The 19866-nt window shown below is 38.8% G+C and overlaps 1 protein-coding gene across 4 annotated transcripts in view; it reads left to right on the forward strand.

Moving 5' to 3' along the window:
- The window catches only part of FAM149B1 (family with sequence similarity 149 member B1), a 79385-nt gene that overhangs the window by 58715 nt on the left and 804 nt on the right, over nt 1-19866 (forward strand). For 3 of the 4 annotated variants that reach the window (XM_047702486.1, XM_047702487.1, XM_047702485.1), the window contains 6 exons: nt 8302-8426; nt 10713-10819; nt 13435-13659; nt 15528-15648; nt 15881-16006; nt 18965-19043. In XM_047702486.1, the coding sequence (XP_047558442.1) occupies nt 8302-8426; nt 10713-10819; nt 13435-13659; nt 15528-15648; nt 15881-16006; nt 18965-19043 (783 nt within the window). The remainder of the gene's footprint in view (nt 1-8301; nt 8427-10712; nt 10820-13434; nt 13660-15527; nt 15649-15880; nt 16007-18964; nt 19044-19866) is intronic. The other variant, XM_047702488.1, reaches the window with a different exon arrangement.

Raw genomic sequence — 19866 nt, forward strand, 5'->3', positions numbered from 1 at the left:
ACATCAGGCTCCCTGCTCAGTGGGAAGCCTGCTTCTCCCTCTTCCACTCTCCCTGCTTGTATTCCCTCTCTCACTGTCTCTCTCTCTCTCTGTCAAATTAAATAAAATCTTAAAAAAAAAAAAAGTTCATACCAACAAATTGGACAATCTACAAGAGATGGGTAAATTTCCAGAAATATACAATTCTCTGAATCAGGAAGAAAAAGAAACTTGGAACAGATCAATTACTAGTGACAAAATTTTGAATTGGTAATCAAAAAACTCCCAAGATGGGGTACCTGGGGTGCTCAGTTGGTTAAGCATCTAACTCTTGATTTCAGCTCAGGTTACAATCTCAGGATTGGATCCATTGGGTTCATAGGGGTTCATAGGGTTATAGAGCCCTGCGTTGGGCTCTATGCTCAGTGGGAGTCTGCTTGAGGATTCCCTCTCTCCCTCCGCCCCTCCCCCCATTCAAGCTCTCTCTAAAATAAATAAATCTTTTAAAATTTTTAAAAAAATAAACAGCAGCTCTCTAAAACAAAACAAAACAAAAAACTCCCAAGAAAAGTCCAGGGCATGATGCTTCACAGCTTAATTCTAGCTAACTTTTTTTTTTTAATTTTATTTTTTATAAACATATATTTTTATCCCCACGGGTACAGGTCTGTGAATCGCCAGGTTAATTCTAGCTAACATTTAAAGACAAGTTAAAACCTATTGCTCTCAGGGCACCTATGTGGCTTAGTCAGTTGAGCATCTGACTCTCAATTTTGGCTCAGGTCATGATTTCCAGGTCATGGGATCAAGCCCCACATCAAGCTCTGCACTGGGTGTGGAGCCAGCTTGGGATACTTTCTCTCCCTTTTCCTTTCCCCCATCCCCTGCTGCTCGCTCTTTCTCACTCAAATAAATAAATAAAATAAAATAAAATAAAATAAAATAAAATAAATTTTTAAAAAATCCCCCTCAAACTATCCTAAAAAATAGGAGAGGAAGGAATGATTCCAAATTCATTCTATGAAATCAACATTATCCTGATGCCAAAACAAGACACACTACAAAAAAGTAAAAATAAAAAAATAAATCACAGACCAATATCCCTGATCAACATAGGTGCAAAAATTTTCAACAAAATATCAGCAAACAGAACTTAAAATTATATTAAAAGAGGGGGTCCTGGGTGGTTCAGTCAGGTAAGCAGCTGATTCTTAATTTCAGCTCAGGTCCTGATCTCAAGGTTGCGAGATTGAGCCATGTGTTGTGCTCCATGCTCAGTGGGGATTCTGCTTGAGATTCTCTCCCTCTCTTTCTGTCCTTCCCTGCCCAAATAAACAAACAAACAAACAAACAAACAAACATTTAAGAAACTACATTAAAAGAGTCATTCACCAAGATCAAGTGGGATTTATTCCAGTGATGCAAGAATGGTTCAACATCCACAAATCAATGTGGATTTTGACAAAATGAAGGATAAAAATCACATGATCATCTCAGTAGATACAGAAAAAGCATCTGACAAAATCCAACATCCGGTCATGATAAAAACTCTCAACTAAATGGGTAGAGAAGAAACATACCTAACAAAATAAAGACCATATATATCAAACTCACAGCTAATATCATACTCAATGGTGAAAACATGAAAGCTTTCCCTTTAAGATAAAAAACAAGACAAGGATGTCTACTCTCACCACCTTTATTTAACATAGTATTGGAAGCCCTAGCCACAGCAATCAGACAAGGGGAAAAAGGCATCCAAATCAGAAAGGAAGAAGGAAAACTGTTACTATTTGCAGATTGCAGATGACATATTACATTTAAAAAAAAAAAAAAACCTAAAGACTCCAGCAAAAACCTGTTCTAATAAATCAATTCATTAAGGTTGCAAGATACAAAATCAATATGCAGAAATCTGTTACATTTCTATAAACTAGTAACAAAACAGGAGAATGAGAAATTAGGAAAACAATCTTATTTACATAAAAAACCACATAGGAATAAATTTACTAAAGGAACTGAAAGACTTGTATTCTGAAAAGTATGACATTAATGAAAGAAATTGAAGATGACACATATAAATGGAAAGATATACCATCCTCATGGATTGGAAGAATTTTGTTAAAACATCCATATTATGCAAAGTAATCTTCAGATTCAATGCAATTATTTAAAAAAAAAAAACAGCCTTATTCATAGAACTAGAATGAAAAATTCTAAAATTTGTATGGAACCACAGAAAGCCCTGAATATCCCAAGCAATCCTGAGAAAGTAAAAAGTTGCAAGTATCACAATCTCAGCATTCAAACTATACTACAAAGCTACAGTAATCAAAACAGATAGTACTGTCACAAAAGCAGACACATGGATCAATGAAACAGAATTAAGAACCCAGAAATAAACCCATGTTTATATGGTCAGTTAATCTACAACAAAGGAAACAAGAATATACAATGTGGAAAAGATAGTCTCTTCAATAAATGGTGTTGGAAAAACTGGACAGTTATCTACGAAAGATTAAAACCAGACCAGTTACAGCATATACAAAAATAAACTCAGAATGGATTAAAGACTAAGTACAACACTTGGAATCATAAAACTCCTAAAAGAGGGGCGCCTGGATGGCTCAGTGGGTTAAGCCGCTGCCTTCGGCTCAGGTCATGATCTCAGGGTCCTGGGATCGAGCCCCACATCGGGCTCTCTGCTCCGCAGGGAGCCTGCTTCCTCCTCTCTCTCTCTGCCTGCCTCTCTGCCTGCTTGTGATCTCTCTCTGTCAAATAAATGAATAAAAAAATCTTTAAAAAAAAAAAAAAAAAAACTCCTAAAAGAAAATAGAGACAATAAACTCATGGACATCAGCCTTAGTAATATTTTTTGATATGTCTCCCCAAGAAGGAAAACAAAAGCAAAAATAAAAAACTGGGAGTATATCAAACTAAGAAACTTTTGCACAGTGAAGAGAATCATTAAAAAAAAAAAAAAGGTAACCTACTGAATAGGAGAAGATATTAGCAAATGATATTCAATAAGAGATTAATATATGAAATATATAAAGAACTCATACAACTCAGTACCAAATGATGTGATTTAAAAATGGGCAAAGGATCTGAATAAACATTTTTCCAAAGAAGACATACTCATGGCCAACAGACACATGAAAAGATGCTCAACATCACTAATCATCAGGAAAATTCAAATCAAAACCACAGTGAGACCTCACACCAGTCAGATGACCAATATCAAAAAGACAAGAACTGGGGAATCTGTCTGGCTCAGTCAGTAGAGCATGTGACTCTTGATCTTAGGGTCATGAGCTCAAGCCCCATGATGGGTATAGAGCTTACTTAAAAAAAAAAAAAAAAAAAAAAAAAAAAAAGACAAGAACTATGACACGTTGACAAGGATGTGGAAAAAGGAAACTTTTATGCACTATTGGTGAGAATGTAAATTGCTGTAGTCACTATGGGAAAGAGTATGGAGGTTCCTCAAAAAATTAAAAATTGAGTACCATAGGGGCGCCTGGGTGGCTCAGTGGGTTGGGCCGCTGCCTTCGGCTCGGGTCATGATCCCGGGTCCTGGGTTCGAGCCCCGCATCGGGCTTTCTGCTCGGCGGGGAGCCTGCTTCCTCCTCTCTCTCTGCCTGCCTCTCTGCCTACTTGTGATTTCTCTCTGTCAAATAAATAAATAAAATCTTTAAAAAAAAAAATTGAGTACCATACAATCCTGTAATTTCACTTCTGGAGATTTAGTGAAAGGAAACAAATAGCTAATTTGAAAAGATATATGCACCCCTATGTTTATTGCAGCATTATTGATTTACAACAGCCAAGATATGGAAGCAGCCTAAGTGTTCACTGATAGAGGAATGGGTAAAGATGTGATATATATACACAGTGGAGTACTACTCAGCCATAAAAAATGAAATCTTGCCATTCCCAACAGCATGGATGGTCTTAAGAAGTATTATGTCAAGTGAAATAAGATAGAAAAATATAAATACCATGATTTCACTTATACATGTAATATAAAAAAACAAAGGAACGAACATGAAAAACAGAAACAGACTCATAGAAAGCAAACTAGTTGTTGCCAGAGGGGAGGGTGGGGGGTGATAGGCAAAATGGTGAAGGGGAATAAGAGGTACAAACTGCCAGTTATAAAATAAGTATGTCACTCGGATGAAAAGTACAGCATAGGGAACATAGTCAATAATAATGTAACTTTATATGGTAGAGATGGTAACTACACTTACTGCAGTGAGCATTTTGAAATGTACATAATTGTCAAATCATTGTGCTATGCACCTGAAACTAATGTTAAATAGGTTTCAATTTAAAAAAATGAATCCACACGTATGACCAGCAACCAGACCAAGAACAGAATATTACCAACACTTCATAAGCCCTTCTCATGCTTTCTTTCAGTCACTGAACTCCTACAACCTTAAGAGTAACCCTAGCCTAACTTATAAGAATGGATTCCTATAGTATATACCATTTTGTATCTGTCTTTTTAAACTCAACATTGTTAGATGCAACTATTTTGCTTGGAATAATAGTTTTGTTATATCATATTCTATCATATGGCTAGATCACATTTTACTGTTAATGGATATTTGAGTAGTTTGCAGTTTATATTTGAAAGCATACGGTATTGTCAGGAACGTTCTTGTGCATGTCTTTTGGTGAACATATGTACTAGAGTAGCACTGCTAGGTCATAAGATATGCTATTCCAACTTCAGTGGGGACTGTCAAAAAATTTCCAAGGTGGTTGCACCCATTTACACTCTCCAGTATTGTATGAGAGTTCCAGTTGCTCCACGTTTGCTACATTTGATCCTATGTGGGTTCTTCCTTAAGCCACTCTGTTGTATGCATGTCAAGTTCTCTTTTAAAGCCGGGATTAGAGGGGCACCTGAGTGGCTCAGTCTGTTAAGCATCCAACTGTTGATTTCAGCTCAGGTCATGATCTCAGGGTTGTGGGATTGAGCCCCATGTGGGGCTGTGTACTCAGCAGGGAGTCTGCTTAGGATTCTCTCTCTTCCTCTCCCTCTGCCCCTTCCCCCCTCATATAAATAAATGAATAAACAAACAAACAAACAAATAAATAAAATCTTAAAAATAAATAAAGCTGGAATTGGAAAACAGAATACCCTTTATTTTTTTTAAAGATTTTATTTATTTATTTGACGGACTGAGATCACAAATAGGCAGAGAGGCAGGCAGAGGAAGAAGAAGGGAAGCAGGCTCCCCGCTGAGCAGAGAGCCTGATGCGGGGCTCGATCCCAGGACACCGGGATTATGACCCAAGCTGAAGGCAGAGGCTTTAACCCACTGAGCCACCCAGGTGCCTCGAGAACTAACACCCTTTAAAAATTAACTGGTTTAGGGGTGCCTGGGTGGCTCAGTTCGTTAAGCATCTACCTTTGGTTCAGGTCATGATCCCAGGGTACTGGGATCAAGTTCTGCATAAGGTTCCCTGCTCAGTGGAGAGCATGCTTCTCCCTCTCCCTCTGCCTGTCCCTCCCTCTGCTTGTGCGCTCTCTGTCAAATAAGTAAATAAAATCTTAAAAAAAAAACAAACCCCGATTTATATCATATGAGTTTAAGTTTTTGGAAATAACAGATAAATGATAAAGTCCATAGTTCATCTGAACTGCTGTAATAATAAACACTATTGGTGGTAAATAAAGGAACTCCTTCAATTTTCAGTATCAAGTCCAGCTTCAAGAAACTGATCTTGAAATGGAGCTGGAGGATCTCTAAGTGGTTTAGTGGACTGATTGTTTAGTGAGTTGACCCCCTAAAAGAGAAGTCACCAAACTTTGTGTATAAGAGCCAGTCCTTGCCAGTCATCCAGTCTGTTGCAGTTACTCAACTCTGCCCTTGAAAGAGGCCATAAACAATATGAGAATGAGAGAATGTGGTTATGTACATCTCCCCGTATGCACTATATATACTCACTGAAACATACATAAGAATGTCCATAATAGCACCACATGCTAGAAAATAAAAACTTGCAACTACCCAAATGTCCCACAGCACTACAGTTTGATACATTCATACAAGACAGTATTATACAGCAAAGAAAATAATGTACTGTTGCAACTTTATTTATAAAAACTAGCAATAGTAATGGGTATGAGATTTCCCTTTGAGGTGATGAAAAACTTACGGAACCAGTGATGATGACTGCGCATTATGCATGTACTTACTGCCACTGAAATGTACACTTTAAGATGGTTAAAATGGTAAATTTTGTGTTACACATGTTTTATTACAATAAGATAAACAGATAATGGATCATATTTGGTCCATGTATGGGCCATAGTTAGCCAACACCTGCTCTAAAATTTATCCCTGTGAGAAGTCATATCCTATAATGGTTAAAAGCAGTTTGTGGGGGTGCCTGGGTGGCTCAGTGGGTTAAAGCCTCTGCCTTCGGCTCAGGTCATGATCCCAGGGTTCTGGGATCGAGCCCCGCATCGGGCTCTCTGCTCAGCAGGGAGCCTGCTTCCTCCTCTCTCTCTGCCTGCCTCTCTGCCTACTTGTGATCTCTAGCTGTCAAATAAATAAATAAAATATTTAAAAAAAAAAAAGCAGTTTGTTACCAGACAAACCTGTATTTGAGCTCTGGTTCTGACACTAACTTTATACCCTATGCAAGTTTCTTAAACTCACTGTGATGCAGTTTTTTTTTTTAATCTATAGAACAATAGAATACTAACATAGGGTTGTATAAGGAATAAATGGGTTACATTAAATTAAAGCATATACAATAGTTCCTAAAAGAGAACTCTTGGCTTTTTGGCTTTGGTGTGGACCAGTTGGCTAGCTGCTCTCAGAGCCGACCTGTGGGTGCTGGTATAAGCTTATCCCTGCTACTAACGCAACTTTTTCTACCCCTACATGAGAAACAAAATCAAACTACATAGGATCATGTGACAACTTGTGGTATATTAAGGTTTGTCAACTGTAACCCAGAAGTATATAAAATGCTAAGAACATATAAATATTTTTCTGACTTATTTTAATGGTCTTTTTAAAACTTTTAATCAGACTAGTTTTAAAATCAAAATTACAAAAAATATTTTAAAATAAAAACAGATAATAATATAATTAATTAAAAAGGATAGTTATTTTTACTATGAATCCTAATTTGCTAATGAGGAAACAAGCTTCACTGGACGTTTTTGTCAAGATATAGTTTCTCTGAAGGAAACCACAGTATATTATTGTAAACCAAATGATGATAATGGAAGTGATTTAAAAACAATGAAGCCCCAGAGTGCATATTAATTCTACTCAGAAACAGGATTCCTCATCCTGAGTTGAGCTTTGGAGCCAGAACTGATGGTAAGAAGTGCTAAAATCCGCAGGTCCAGTGTTTTGCAGTTATGACCAATGATGCCTTAAACGATCTTAAGTATTTCTCTTGGTACACACGTGCAAGGTTCCCTCTAGGGTATATACCAAGGAATAGAGTTGCTGGGTCATAGGGAATATACATCTTCAATTTACTAGAGATCACACCAAATTATCCAACAAGACTGTGCCAGTTCTATATGCCCACTAACAGTTCCTATATTGACAATCACATCAGTATCCTGATCAATGTTTAACTATCAATGTCGAAAAGGATCTTTTGCTGTGATTTTATTTGTCCATTTTTAAAACAAGGTATAGTTTCCATATAGTAAAACTAACTTTTTAGAGGACAGTTCATATTTTTCATCTCCTTTCCTCTGCATTGAATTCAGAATTAGTTCTTGACATCTTTTTTTTCCAGGTCACTACTTGTCTTCAGCAACAGATATCTAAATCTATTAATTCTGCTGTTTTTAATTTTAGCCATTTTAGTTCTCCTTTGCGTTTTTTTTTTTTTCTCTTCTAAATCTGCTTGGCTATTTAAATTTTAATTTGTTAAAATTAACAAAAATTTAAAAGTCTGTTGCCCAGTAACACTAGCCAGACTTTAAGGGCTCTAGAGCCACATGTGGCCAGAAGCCATTATATTAGTTCATCTGTAGAACATTTCCATTAACCCCAAGTGTTCTATTGGATATCTCTGCTCTAAAGATCTTTGTTTTTCCTTCTGCTGGGTACCAATAGGCATCATCAGCCTGGGAAAACACTCTAAACTAACTTAACTTAAGGCTGTTAGTTGTTGTTGTTTTAAACATGCAGGTGGTATGAAATTAGGCTGCAAAAATGAGTGAAGCCTAGTTTGAGATGAGGAATTCTTGGGGAAGATTTTTTTTACTGTTTTGCTGTGGGTCTGAAGATATCCATGGATAATAGATTCTGTTCCTTTGCTCAGATGATGAGAGTAATGTTGCAATCACCAGACCAGCTTCAGAAAGCCCCTGTGTGCTGAGCGAACCACAACCTTTGGTGTTACCTCGAGTGCCACAGTTGAAGGTGCCGTCCATCACCTCAAATCCAGTAAGCTCTACACAGGAATGTACTGGAGAACCTAGGGCTGTTCTTGCCAGAAGAAGCTTGCTCAGAGTTATTTGCCTTAATTTTATTATTTATGACTCAATTTTTTTCAGTAAAGCTATGTGTTTATCATAATAAGCCAGTGACTCTTTGCATTGATAAGTTTAAGTTTAAACAATTAATAATGGGACACCTGGTGCCTCAGTTGGTCCCACTCTTGATTTCGACTCAGGTCATGATCTCAGGGCTGTGAGATCAAGCTCTGGGGCAGTTTCTGCACTGGACCTGGAGCCTGCTTAAGATTCTCTCTCCCCTCTCTCTGCCTCTCCCCTTCCTCCAGCTCTCCCTGTGCAAATTAGGATAGGTAATTTCCAGTCAGCTTTTTTTTAAACAAATGGCCTCTTTTAAAAAATATTTTATTTAAGATTTATTTATTTATTTGAGAAAGAGAGAGAGAGAGCATGAGCAGGGGGAGTGTGAGAGGGAGAAGGAGAAGCAGGCTCCTCACTGAGCAGGGAGACCAACGCAGGGGCTTTATCCCAGAATCCTCGGATTGTGACCTGAGCCAATGGCAGATGCTTAACCAACTGAGCCACCCACATACCCCTCAGTCCCCTCTTTTTAAAAGTCATCCATAAGTTATGCAATGTATAATCAGCTGTGTGGTTAGCCCAAGTCTGTCTGGAAAGAATAAAGGATATGACAGAAAGGGGGACCAATCTCAGATGTTCTGTGGCCTTAACATCCTATCCTTTGAATTTCTCCATTTGACTCCCTTTTCTTTTATCTCAGCCTACCTGGTTTTTATTTTTGATATTTGAATCTGTTGACTTTTCTGCCTTTTGCGTGTTTAGGACTGGTTAATAACTGAGGTGTAAAAGGCAAACCAAAGTAAGGAACAAGTAGTCCCAGTGAAGTCTGTGGACAAGCATAAACATGGTCATTTCTTATAGAAGGCTAATGAGCCTGGTCTCATCCCTGTGTAATGATTTATCTAGTTGCTACATGATAGTTTCCCAGTGTTACTTCTGGCCAAAAACAAAAATCAAAACAAAAAACCAAAACGGGATGGGGGCGCTGCAGGGGGATTCTAATCCTTGAGCTATGCTCATCAACCCTGGGTTTCACTACCAGACTTAGTATTTGCTTTGTTGGCTTACTGGCCTGATATTGTGCTACCGGATTTACAAATGGGTTATTTTTTTTTTTTAAAGATTTTTTATTTGTTTGACAGAGAGAGAGAGATCACAAGTAGGCAGAGAGGCAGGCAGAGAGAGAGAGAGAGAGGGAAGCAGGCTCCCTGCTGAGCAGAGAGCCCGATGCGGGGCTCGATCCCAGGACCCTGAGATCATGACCTGAGCCGAAGGCAGAGGCTTTAACCCAGTGAGCCACCCAGGCGCCCCTACAAATGGGTTATTTAAAAATAAAATCAGCAAGGCCCATCCATATCTTACCACACTGAAGGATTAGCCAGGTGAACTAATGTTCCTTTCACGGTAATAAAATACTTCTAACATGCCGAAGTGGTCTGACTATGGGATAGGTAGCCTAAGTTATGCATAATTAACTTAAATGTTCCTGGCTAAGGAAAAAGAAGGAATGACCAAGGAAATGATCAAAGAAAAAGAAGCATTAATTCACATATTCCTGAGAGAAAGTAGGAGGAAAATGCATGCTGTGGCAGAGGAGCTGGCCAGAAAGTGCACTGAACTGATGACCTGACAGAGAAAATTAACAGCACGCCAAGATGGCAATGTCAGTCCATGGAAGATTAAATCCTGCTAACGCGAGAACTCTTGCTAGTTATGGTCTTCAGAACTTAGGTTATGACTGATAGCTGACTGCCCCAGGGGTAGTGAAAGATAAGGGATTAGTTTGTGCAGAGTATAAGACTGTTTGATGGTGAAATAGATTGTCAGAGTTTACTCTTAATTTTTTCTATATTTGTTCCATATTTTTTCTTCTTAGGTTTTCTTTTCTAACGTAAATAATTATAGTAATGGAGTTCTCGCTCCCCTGAGTGGCTGTTAACTGCTTTCATCTCAGTTGATCAGACTTCCCCTACCTGCTGTCATTTAGAAATGAAGAGAAAAGGAGTCTGACTTGTCATCTTGACAGTGGACTTGAAGCCCCAGCTCGGCTACTGGCCAAAGACGTTATAAAAGTTAAGGCATAGGAGAAAAATGCACAGATTATCTAATTTGAAAATATTAAGTTTTGGCAAAGTTGGGAAACACAGCAAATGTCTTCACTAACCAATAACAAGTAACATTTTCTTTTGACATATAGATGAATCTCTGTCAAGCAGGAAGTGGTCATCAGCCAAACGTGAATGGTCTCTTGGTTCATGGGATGCCTCTACAGCCAAGAAATCTCTCCCTAATGGACAAACTACTGTAAGAAGTGTAAAATTTTAATAGACTCTAAAATTTACCTAGATCACTGAGAAGTAAAAGGAAAGCTCAATCAGTCAATCATCATGCATATATTGAGTACCTACCAAGCAACCACAGAGACATCTGGGGAGTAAAAACATCTAAGGGAAATGGTTTCCACCCTCAAGGAGCTGATAATGTAACTGCAAAGAGAAGACACATGCGGGTAAAAAGAGACTTAACCACATAGGGCATTATTGTGACTGAACGTCAAGGGTGTGGTACTCAGAGTGAAAGCATGACAGTCCCAAAGAAGGGGGGCATTTGGGTGGCTAACTATAGTATGAACTTTTCCTTCAAAGATGAGAGTTTGGCTAAGCAGAGAAGAGCAACAAGACTATTCTAGATAGGAGGAATGTTGTAGGAAAAGGTCTGGAGACAAAAAATACAAACTATTTAGAAGGGAAAGCAGACCGGTTTTACTATAGTAAGAAAAGGGATAGGTCAGAATTTTAATGCTTCTGACCAAAGATCACTGACAATCTTCCAGAATTAAAATAGATCATGGTGTGATTCACGAGGAAGAAGACTATGAAATTAATGAAGGCTGTGACCAGACTAGAAGGTTCTGAATGCCATGTTTTTGAGATCCATTCAGGTTGTTGCATGTGACCTTCTTTTATTGCTAAGTAATATTCTATTGTAAGAATACACTACAATTTGTTTTCTACTCTTCTGCTAATGAACATATGGGGTGTTTCCAGGTTGCGGCTCTTATGCAAAGGCACCATAAACATTCTTGCGCAGGTATTTTTTGTGGACCTATGGTCTATTTTTCTTGAGTCAGTATGTATAGATTGTCATAGGATAGATAAGTGTATGTTTAACTTTGTAAGAAAATGCCATACAGTTTTCCAAAGTAAGTATGCCATTTGACACTCCCACCAACATATGAATTTCACTTGGGGGGCACACAGTTTAAGTCAGGAATCTGAAAAATAGATTTTACAGCAGAAGAACATAGACTCAATTGAAGCAGGAGGAACTGAAGGTAAAGATTCTAATATAGGAGTTCAACCATAAGCTACTAATAGTCTATATTCAGGGTTGTCCCAAAGGATAAAGGAATGTAATATTTTAGGAGATATTGCAAAAGAAATCAGATTCTATATAAATAGAGGAACCAAAGTCAACTCTGAGATTTCAAAGCTCAAGGGAAGTTTGTTGTGGAGTAAAGATAAATTTGGTTTGGGGCATGTTGAGTTTACAATGCCAAGCCATCTCACCAGAAATATGGAAAAGGTCAGATTTGGAGGTTGATCTAGAAGTCACAAGGCTAAAGGTGATAACTGAATCCAGAATAATGAATGAGTAGTTCAGAAGACAAAGGTAAGCATGAAGCAGCTAAAGCTTCTTGTCACAGAAAGCAGTTAAGGTGTGTAAAGAAAAGGCTAATAAGTGAATGGTTATGACGGCAGGAAGACCAGCACAATCTCTTGTGAGTAATGCCCAAGGTTTAGCTCCATTTCTTGGAGGGTATTTGCCCTTCAAAGTCCTCCAAACACTGAGGTAATTTTGCACTACAGGATAGCAAAGTGGCCTCGACGTTTGGAGAACTTGCTGAAAGCCAAAAGAGCATGTGGCAGAGCTTAATTCTCTTTCCCTCCATTTCCTTGTCCAAATAGTGTCTCTCAGGTGTCTTACAAGTATTGCACCCACTTAAAAAAACAAAACAAAAACAAAAAAATCTGGAATCTGTAGGGCAGAGTAAGTTCCTTAACTATTTGGGCATAGTATTCTACTTATCGGAGTACTTACAGGAAAGTGTTGTACTTATTTGCTTGTGCAGACAGGGACCTACAGTAGCCCCAGTGCCCTGCGCAGCATGAGGCTCTGGACGGTTTGCCTGCTCCAGCTTTCCAAAGAACCAAACACACCCCGCCCCCTCAGGCTCCAATGAGCTCAGCATTTTAATCTTTGAGTGGGAGCCTCGCTGGTGCCACACTACTCCTAAGCAGTAATTATTTGCCTTTCAACTAAGTCTTTCCTTCAGCACAAAGAAGGCTTCCAATATGAAAGGAATCTCAGTCCCTGGGGTGAACTTTCAGGAAGCACTCCAAAGCAGGGAATCTTCAGGTCAGCCTTCACTGTAACTGAAGAAGTGACTGTCACGGCAGGTGAATAATGGACTTGCTTTCCCAAGTCTCCATTCTTTTTTTTTTTTTTAAAGATTTTATTCATTTATTTGATTGAGAGAGAGAGAGAGTGAGCATGAGAGGGGAGAAGGTCAGAAGGTCAGAGGGAGAAGCAGACTCCCCGTGGAGCTGGGCGCCTGATGCAGGTCTCCATCCCGGGACTCCAGGATCATGACCTGAGCGAAAGGCAGTCACTTAACCAACTGAGCACCCAGGCACCCCCAAGTCTCCATTCTAGTAAATTACCTATATGGCTAAAATGCTGTCCGTTTAAGAACATGTTCTCATGCCTGAGGCTAGATTATCTGATTTGTATAAATTAGGTTATTTACTTTTGCTTTTTTTCTCCCTTGAATATATTTTATAGTCTAAGCCTTTGAGTCTTGTTTCCCTATACAGAGCAATGTTGATTTCATTGTGGGTTTCTGATTTGGCCACTAGAGATCTTGATGACAAGTTACTTATGAGACCTGGATCCAGTACCATCCTTTCAACTCGAAATTGGCCAAATCGAGCCCTGGAGCTTAGTACATCAGCTCTATCATACACAGTACAGTCTGCCAGGAGACGCAATCCCCCACCACGTACCCTTCATCCCATCAGCACAAGCCATTCACGCGCTGGAACGCCAAGACCTGTGGAAGAAATACTCAGAGGATCCCGAGTGTAGGTTTCAAAAGCAGAATTTGGGGAAACTGTGGTAAAACTAATGAAGAATAATTTTACATAGAGAATGAATTTAAACATAAGGTTGAAATATATGCCTAGAAACCAATCATTAGATATTTTCATGATGGACTGACTACACACTGGTTTAAATCCAACAGAGAAAGAAATGTGGTTAAATCTGAATAAAATTCAGGTATTAGATGTGTTGATTTAGCTATTTACTTAGCTATTTAGCTATTTACTTCTACAATAAAATGTCAGCTAGAATACTTCAGTGACACTTATCGAAGGAATAAGATCTATGTATCTTATCAACACTTTCCTCAGTGAAATTCATCCTAAAATAAGTTAACTCTCCTTTAATATTTTTCTGTACCACTGGGATCTGCTTATTCCATTGACAAATGATAACATTTTAACCTAAGCTAAGTACTTGTCTATATACCAGGAAAAATATACCTTGGCACTTCCTAGGAAATAACACTAACCATATTTTTTCCTTTTCCCACCCTTAATTCACTCTGAGCTTTGTCATGCAAAAAAACACTTAGTAGCCTACTTTTTAAAATAAAATTCATTAGTTGTTTGCTCACAAAACATCTCAGGATGTTTGAGTCTAAGACTATAATCAAGGGTATAAGATAATATGGCTGTAACTATGTTTTGAATTCAGCTTCTAAATTATGGACGTCCTTATACTTCTTTTTCAATTTGTTTTAATTTATCCCAATAGATTCACTAAAAGAGATGTCCGTAATGCCCAAAAATCTTTGTCAGGACACCAGAGTTCTTCTCACCTACCCACTATTTTACTATGTTGATGCTGGTATTGATATAGATTCACTCAATTGAGGATGAATGTTCTTGAAGCATAACTAATCCTCATACCTTCTGATAATTTCATCAAAGTGGAAACAAGTTACCTTGTTTCTTCTGGGACATGAAAGTATCATTGATTTTCAGGTACTGTCTTGAGTATGAGAAATGCTAAAAACTGCTGGAAATGCCATGGAAGAAAAGTTTAAGAAATTTACCTGGCACTTATAATTACAGTAGTCCCCCCTTATCCACAGGGGATATGTCCCAAGACCCCCCATGGAGCCTGAAACTGCAGATAGTACCAAACCTTATATATACTATGTTTTTTTCTTATACATACGTACCTATGATAAAGTCTAACCTCTAAATTGGGTATGGTAGGAGATTAACAATTACTAATAATAAAGTGGAACAATTATAATAGTATACTGGAATAAAATCTATGTGAATGTCTCTCTCATATCTCACTGTATTACACTCATCCTTCTTGTGATGATGTGAGATGACAGAATGTCTATGTGATGAGATGAAGTGAGGTTAACAATGGAGGCACTGTGAGGCAGCATTAGGCTACAGTGACCTTCTGACAATACATCAGAATGAGGATCATGTACTTCTGGACCCCAGTGACCATGGGTAACTGAAATCATGGAAAACAAAACAATGGATAAGGAAGGACTACTGTTATTAGTGAAAAGGACAACCAAAAGGCCCAGAACTGTGAATTCCACCAGATGTGAAATTACAAATCCATAATAGGTTATCACCAAAATAGTATAACACCAGCTCTCTGTGAGACAAAGGGTCGACTGCTGCTGTGTGCCCAGGATAAAGTTTCAACCGAAATCAGAAAATATTATGAAAACCAACCCCTCAACTCTTGATTTTCCAAAATCGTTTCACTGAGATTGCTTTACTTAAAAACATAGGAAGCATTCTGTGCATGACGTTAAACTCATCTCCCTCATTTATTTGATTCTAATCAGTTTGCTTGTATTGTTATAACTATCCTTTCATATCTTGGTGTTCACTGGTGGGATGTGCAGCCCAGTAGCCGCTGACTCGCTCTCTCCCTCACCAATGCCCCTGAGCCGAAACAATCTGCTGCCCCCTATTGGCACAGCTGACGTGGAACACTTGAGCACCGTGGGGCCACAAAGGCAAATGGTATGTCTTTCTCCTGTTGCCTTTCCATGTGCTTATAAAACCTCATGGGCAGTAATTCTGCAGGATCCCTGTTCTGGAATTAATTTATACTATATTTTGTCAAGAGTACAAACTGAATCCTCACTTTATGACGATGGAACTGGAGCTGCTTGGCTTACAGTTACCATGCCTACTTGGGTTGATGCACTACAAATTGATTTAACAGTTTCTGTAATTCTTGCCTTCCCTGCAGAAAACCCACGGCGACTCCAGTCGAGCTCGAAGTGCGGTGGTGGATGAGCCTAACCATCAGCAGCCCCAGGAGAGGCTCCTTCTACCGGACTTCTTCTCCAGGCCCAACACAACTCAATCATTTTTGGTAGTGACATACTTCCTCTATGGTCTTGACAATTGGGGAAAGAAAAGAACTAGTTTGGCAGACTTAAAATTTCACATAGTCCCTTAATCAACTCCAAGAATAAAAGCGGAGGCTCTTAACCATAAAAATAGTGTTGTTAAGTACATTTTATTGAAATTCTAACTGGCCTCTGACACTCAAATAGAATTTAAAAAGGTAATAAGGTAAAATGCTTTATACGTAAGTCACAAATTTTAAACAATTTAAATTGTTAAATATTAAATTGTTAGATATTTCTGAGAATAAGCAAAAAAATGTTAAACTCCAATACATCAAATCAGCATAACTCCTCTCACACTGCTCTTAGGGAGTTACACCAAAAAGTGCTATCAGATTATGATGTGGACTGATGGATGGCAAGTCATGACATTTTTTTAAATTGGTGTTGAGATGCTCACATCACCTTACCATTTAATGTGCATTTACTGGCCCTTTTACTTTTAAGCAAGTACTAGAAAAAGCTTAGTTGGGAGGTTGGAGGTCCTGCACTGACCTTACCCAGCTGTAGGCCAGCCACTCAGCCCCACCTCATCTGCTTTGTGGCAAGAGCGTTTGAAGAGCCTGGGGAAGTGGAGCCACGTGCAGTGTCCAGGAGCCAGGGGCCTCAAATCCTATGCCACTTTTCAGGATGGTGATATCTGAAGCCCACTTATTCCGACTTATAAGCCTTGTATTGTATCAGCCTCAAGCACTATACAATTCTCCACTAAAAGAGCAGTGAGAACAAATTAATGAGATGGTCTATTAGTTTCCCAGGGCTACCATAACATATCACCACAGACTGGGTGGCTTAAAACAACAGAAATTTATTCTATCGGTTCCAGAGCTTAGAGGTCCAGTCAAGGTGTCAGCAGAACCATGTTCCCTCTCCAGGCTGTAGGAAAGGATTTTTTTTTTTTATCTCTTCTTGACTGGTGGTTGCCAGCCATTCTTGGTACTCCTTGGTTTGCAGCCACATCAGTCCCAATTTCCGCCTCTGCCTTCAAATAGCCTTCTTCCCAGCTCTGTGTCCAAATTTCCCTCTTATGAAGATACACATCACTGAATTTATGGCTGACCCTAACATAATATGACCTCATCTTATCTTGACTACATCTGCAAAGATCCTACTTCCAAATAAAGTCATATTCACGGGTTCCAGGCAGACATAAATTTGGGTGGGGGTAGGGGATGGGGGACACTATCCAACTCAACAAACCTCAAAATGCTTTACTTAGGGAGAGATTCACCAAAATAGGAGCTAAAGGAAAACGTGAGCATTGCTGATTCTTACTCCATGTGAATCCTAGAAAGTCTGAAAACCTCTTTTAATCATCTCATAATTTGATTCAGAGCATTTGCTACGCAGTGCTTGATGATTATATTCTACAGCTAGATTCCCTATAAAACATTTAATTTTTGGTTGCCTTAGCAATTAAACTAAACAGATGAAGTCATTTCAGTTTCTTTTTTTTCCTGATGTTTATAACAATAAAGTAAGAATTTCGTACCTTAGCTAGTTCTCTCCCGATGTGCTGTCAGGCAAAGGGAGATGAGCTGGTAGCTCAGTGTAACTCAGCACACCAGATCCGGGTCCCTGGCTTGGCATTTTCAGACTAACACTCTGCTCTTTGGTGTTCTCATCTCGAAGAGGAGTCAGCAAGCAACTGTTATGGGCCATTTGGCTTACCACAAAAATGGCCCATTTCTGTACATCAGGTTTTATTAGAGTAGAGCTACCATACTCATTATGTACTGTCTAGGACTGCTTTCCCACTACGACAGCAGAGTTGAATAGCCGTAACAGTATGTGCCACAAAGCCGAAAATATTTACTGTCTGGTCCCCTAAAGAAGTTTGGTGACCCCAATTTAAAAAAAAATATGGGGCTTCACCAGAAAAAAATTCCTGAGATCTCTTGACTGCAGTGCTCTGACAGGGAATGGAGAGGGATGTTCTTTATTCCAGAAGCACCAGGAGAATGGCACTGACAGCTTTTTTTGGTATTTGCGTTTCAGTATTTTAGCCACGTCCAAAAATCTTTAAATTCCTTGAGGTAATTTTGAAATGGTTCATGTTGAGAGTCACATCTCAAGTATGGAGGTAAAGTCATGGGTGTTTCAAGGTTACTGAAAAGGCTCCATTCTGTTGTTTTAAACAATCAGCAGACAGTCTGAATTAGATAAAATTCCCTTGGCAGCCAATTATAAATACTTAAAAATATTAAACCATATGGATTATTTATAAGTGCTAAGATTTTCTTATTTATTTATTTAAAGATTTTATTTATTTGACAGAGATCACAAGTAGGCAGAGAGGCAGGCAGAAAGAGAGAGGAGGAAGCAGGCTCCCCGCTGAGCAGAGAGCCTGATGCGGGGCTCGATCCCAGGACCCTGAGATTATGACCCGAGCCGAAGGCAGAGGCTTTAACCCACTGAGCCACCCAGGCGCCCCCTATTTATTTATTTTTAAAGATTTTATTTAATTTTTGACAGACAGAGATCACAAGTAGGCAGAGAGGCAGGCAGAGAGAGAGGAGGAAGCAGGTTCCCCCCTGAGCGGAGAGCCTGATGCGGGTTTCGATCCCAGGATCCTACAATCATGACCTGAGCTGAAGGCAGAGGCTTTAAACCACTGAGCCACCCAGGCACCCCAGTGCTAAGATTTTCTTAAAGGCATATTAACTAAGTTTAGAACTTAAAGCTAAAAAAAGAACTTAAAATGTTTTTACATGTTAACAAATGGCTTTGTGGGCCTCTGACTTAGAATTTTTTACTTGAAAAAAAGAACGTGAACATTCAGCCAACTTGTCCCTCAGACTGTCAGACAATGCCATTTATATGGTTGTCTGATTTTAAGGTTCTCCCTGTAAACCTACTAACACATTATCCTTTGGGAGAAGTCACATCATAAAAAGTGTGTCATCTTTTCTCTTTTGCAGCCAGATACACAGTATCATCATTCATGTGCTGTTGAGTATCCTCATCAGGCCCGACCTCGTAGAGGATCTGCAGTGACAGGTGGGACCATGGCTCTTATTTTACTATGATGTGGCTATGTTAAGACACTGCCTTTGTTTTCTATGTTTATTTTCCCTTTTTCTAGATTTTATCGTATTTTGTTTCCCTACATCTTTGTAAATCACCTCAAATTCCTTTTGGAAATGGGATAATAAGAAAAACAGAGGAGACCTCTATTGCTCAGAGCCAAGTTCCAGATATATACATTAACTTCTCACCACTCTGGCAAAGTAAACTACTTTTTTTTTTCCAATCTAAAAAGTTTATGCTAAATAAGTCATGTTTATAACATTCAAACACTGCATGGATTTTATAACGTAGGCAAAATCCATAGTGCTATAGAATAAACTGCTTCGGTCAGTTAACCTGCTAGGCCAAGGTAAAAAAAAGAAATTCAAAAATATCAAGACATGTGGAGTCTGTCCATCCCATTATGTTTTGATTTCTAAGTCATATTCTATAGATTGTATTTTCATAGAAGGGGAGAAAAGTTAAGGATATCTTAATTCTTCCTATAAATATATTCACAACCATCAGGGTCATTTTTATGTTGTAAGTGAAAGCAAAAGTATTAGGCAGTTGAAATGCTTTCCGGTTAAGAAGAGTAATCAAAGGTAATCTGCCTCAAACTATCTCTGTCATCCAAGTGAATTCTCTTGTTCATTTCCTATTAGCATTGTTTGGTAGTCTCTGAATGCTTTCCATGGATTCTTTCTTGGATTAGTCCTCCTACAGAAGCAATGCTGCCTCTGAGCTAGAGTTACTACATTCAGCCTTGTTGACAGTCGCAACATTTCAGACAGACACGTTAGTCCTTTCTAAT

This window comes from Lutra lutra, chromosome 14 (assembly GCF_902655055.1).
Source record: "Lutra lutra chromosome 14, mLutLut1.2, whole genome shotgun sequence".
NCBI classification, from domain to species: domain Eukaryota; kingdom Metazoa; phylum Chordata; class Mammalia; order Carnivora; family Mustelidae; genus Lutra; species Lutra lutra.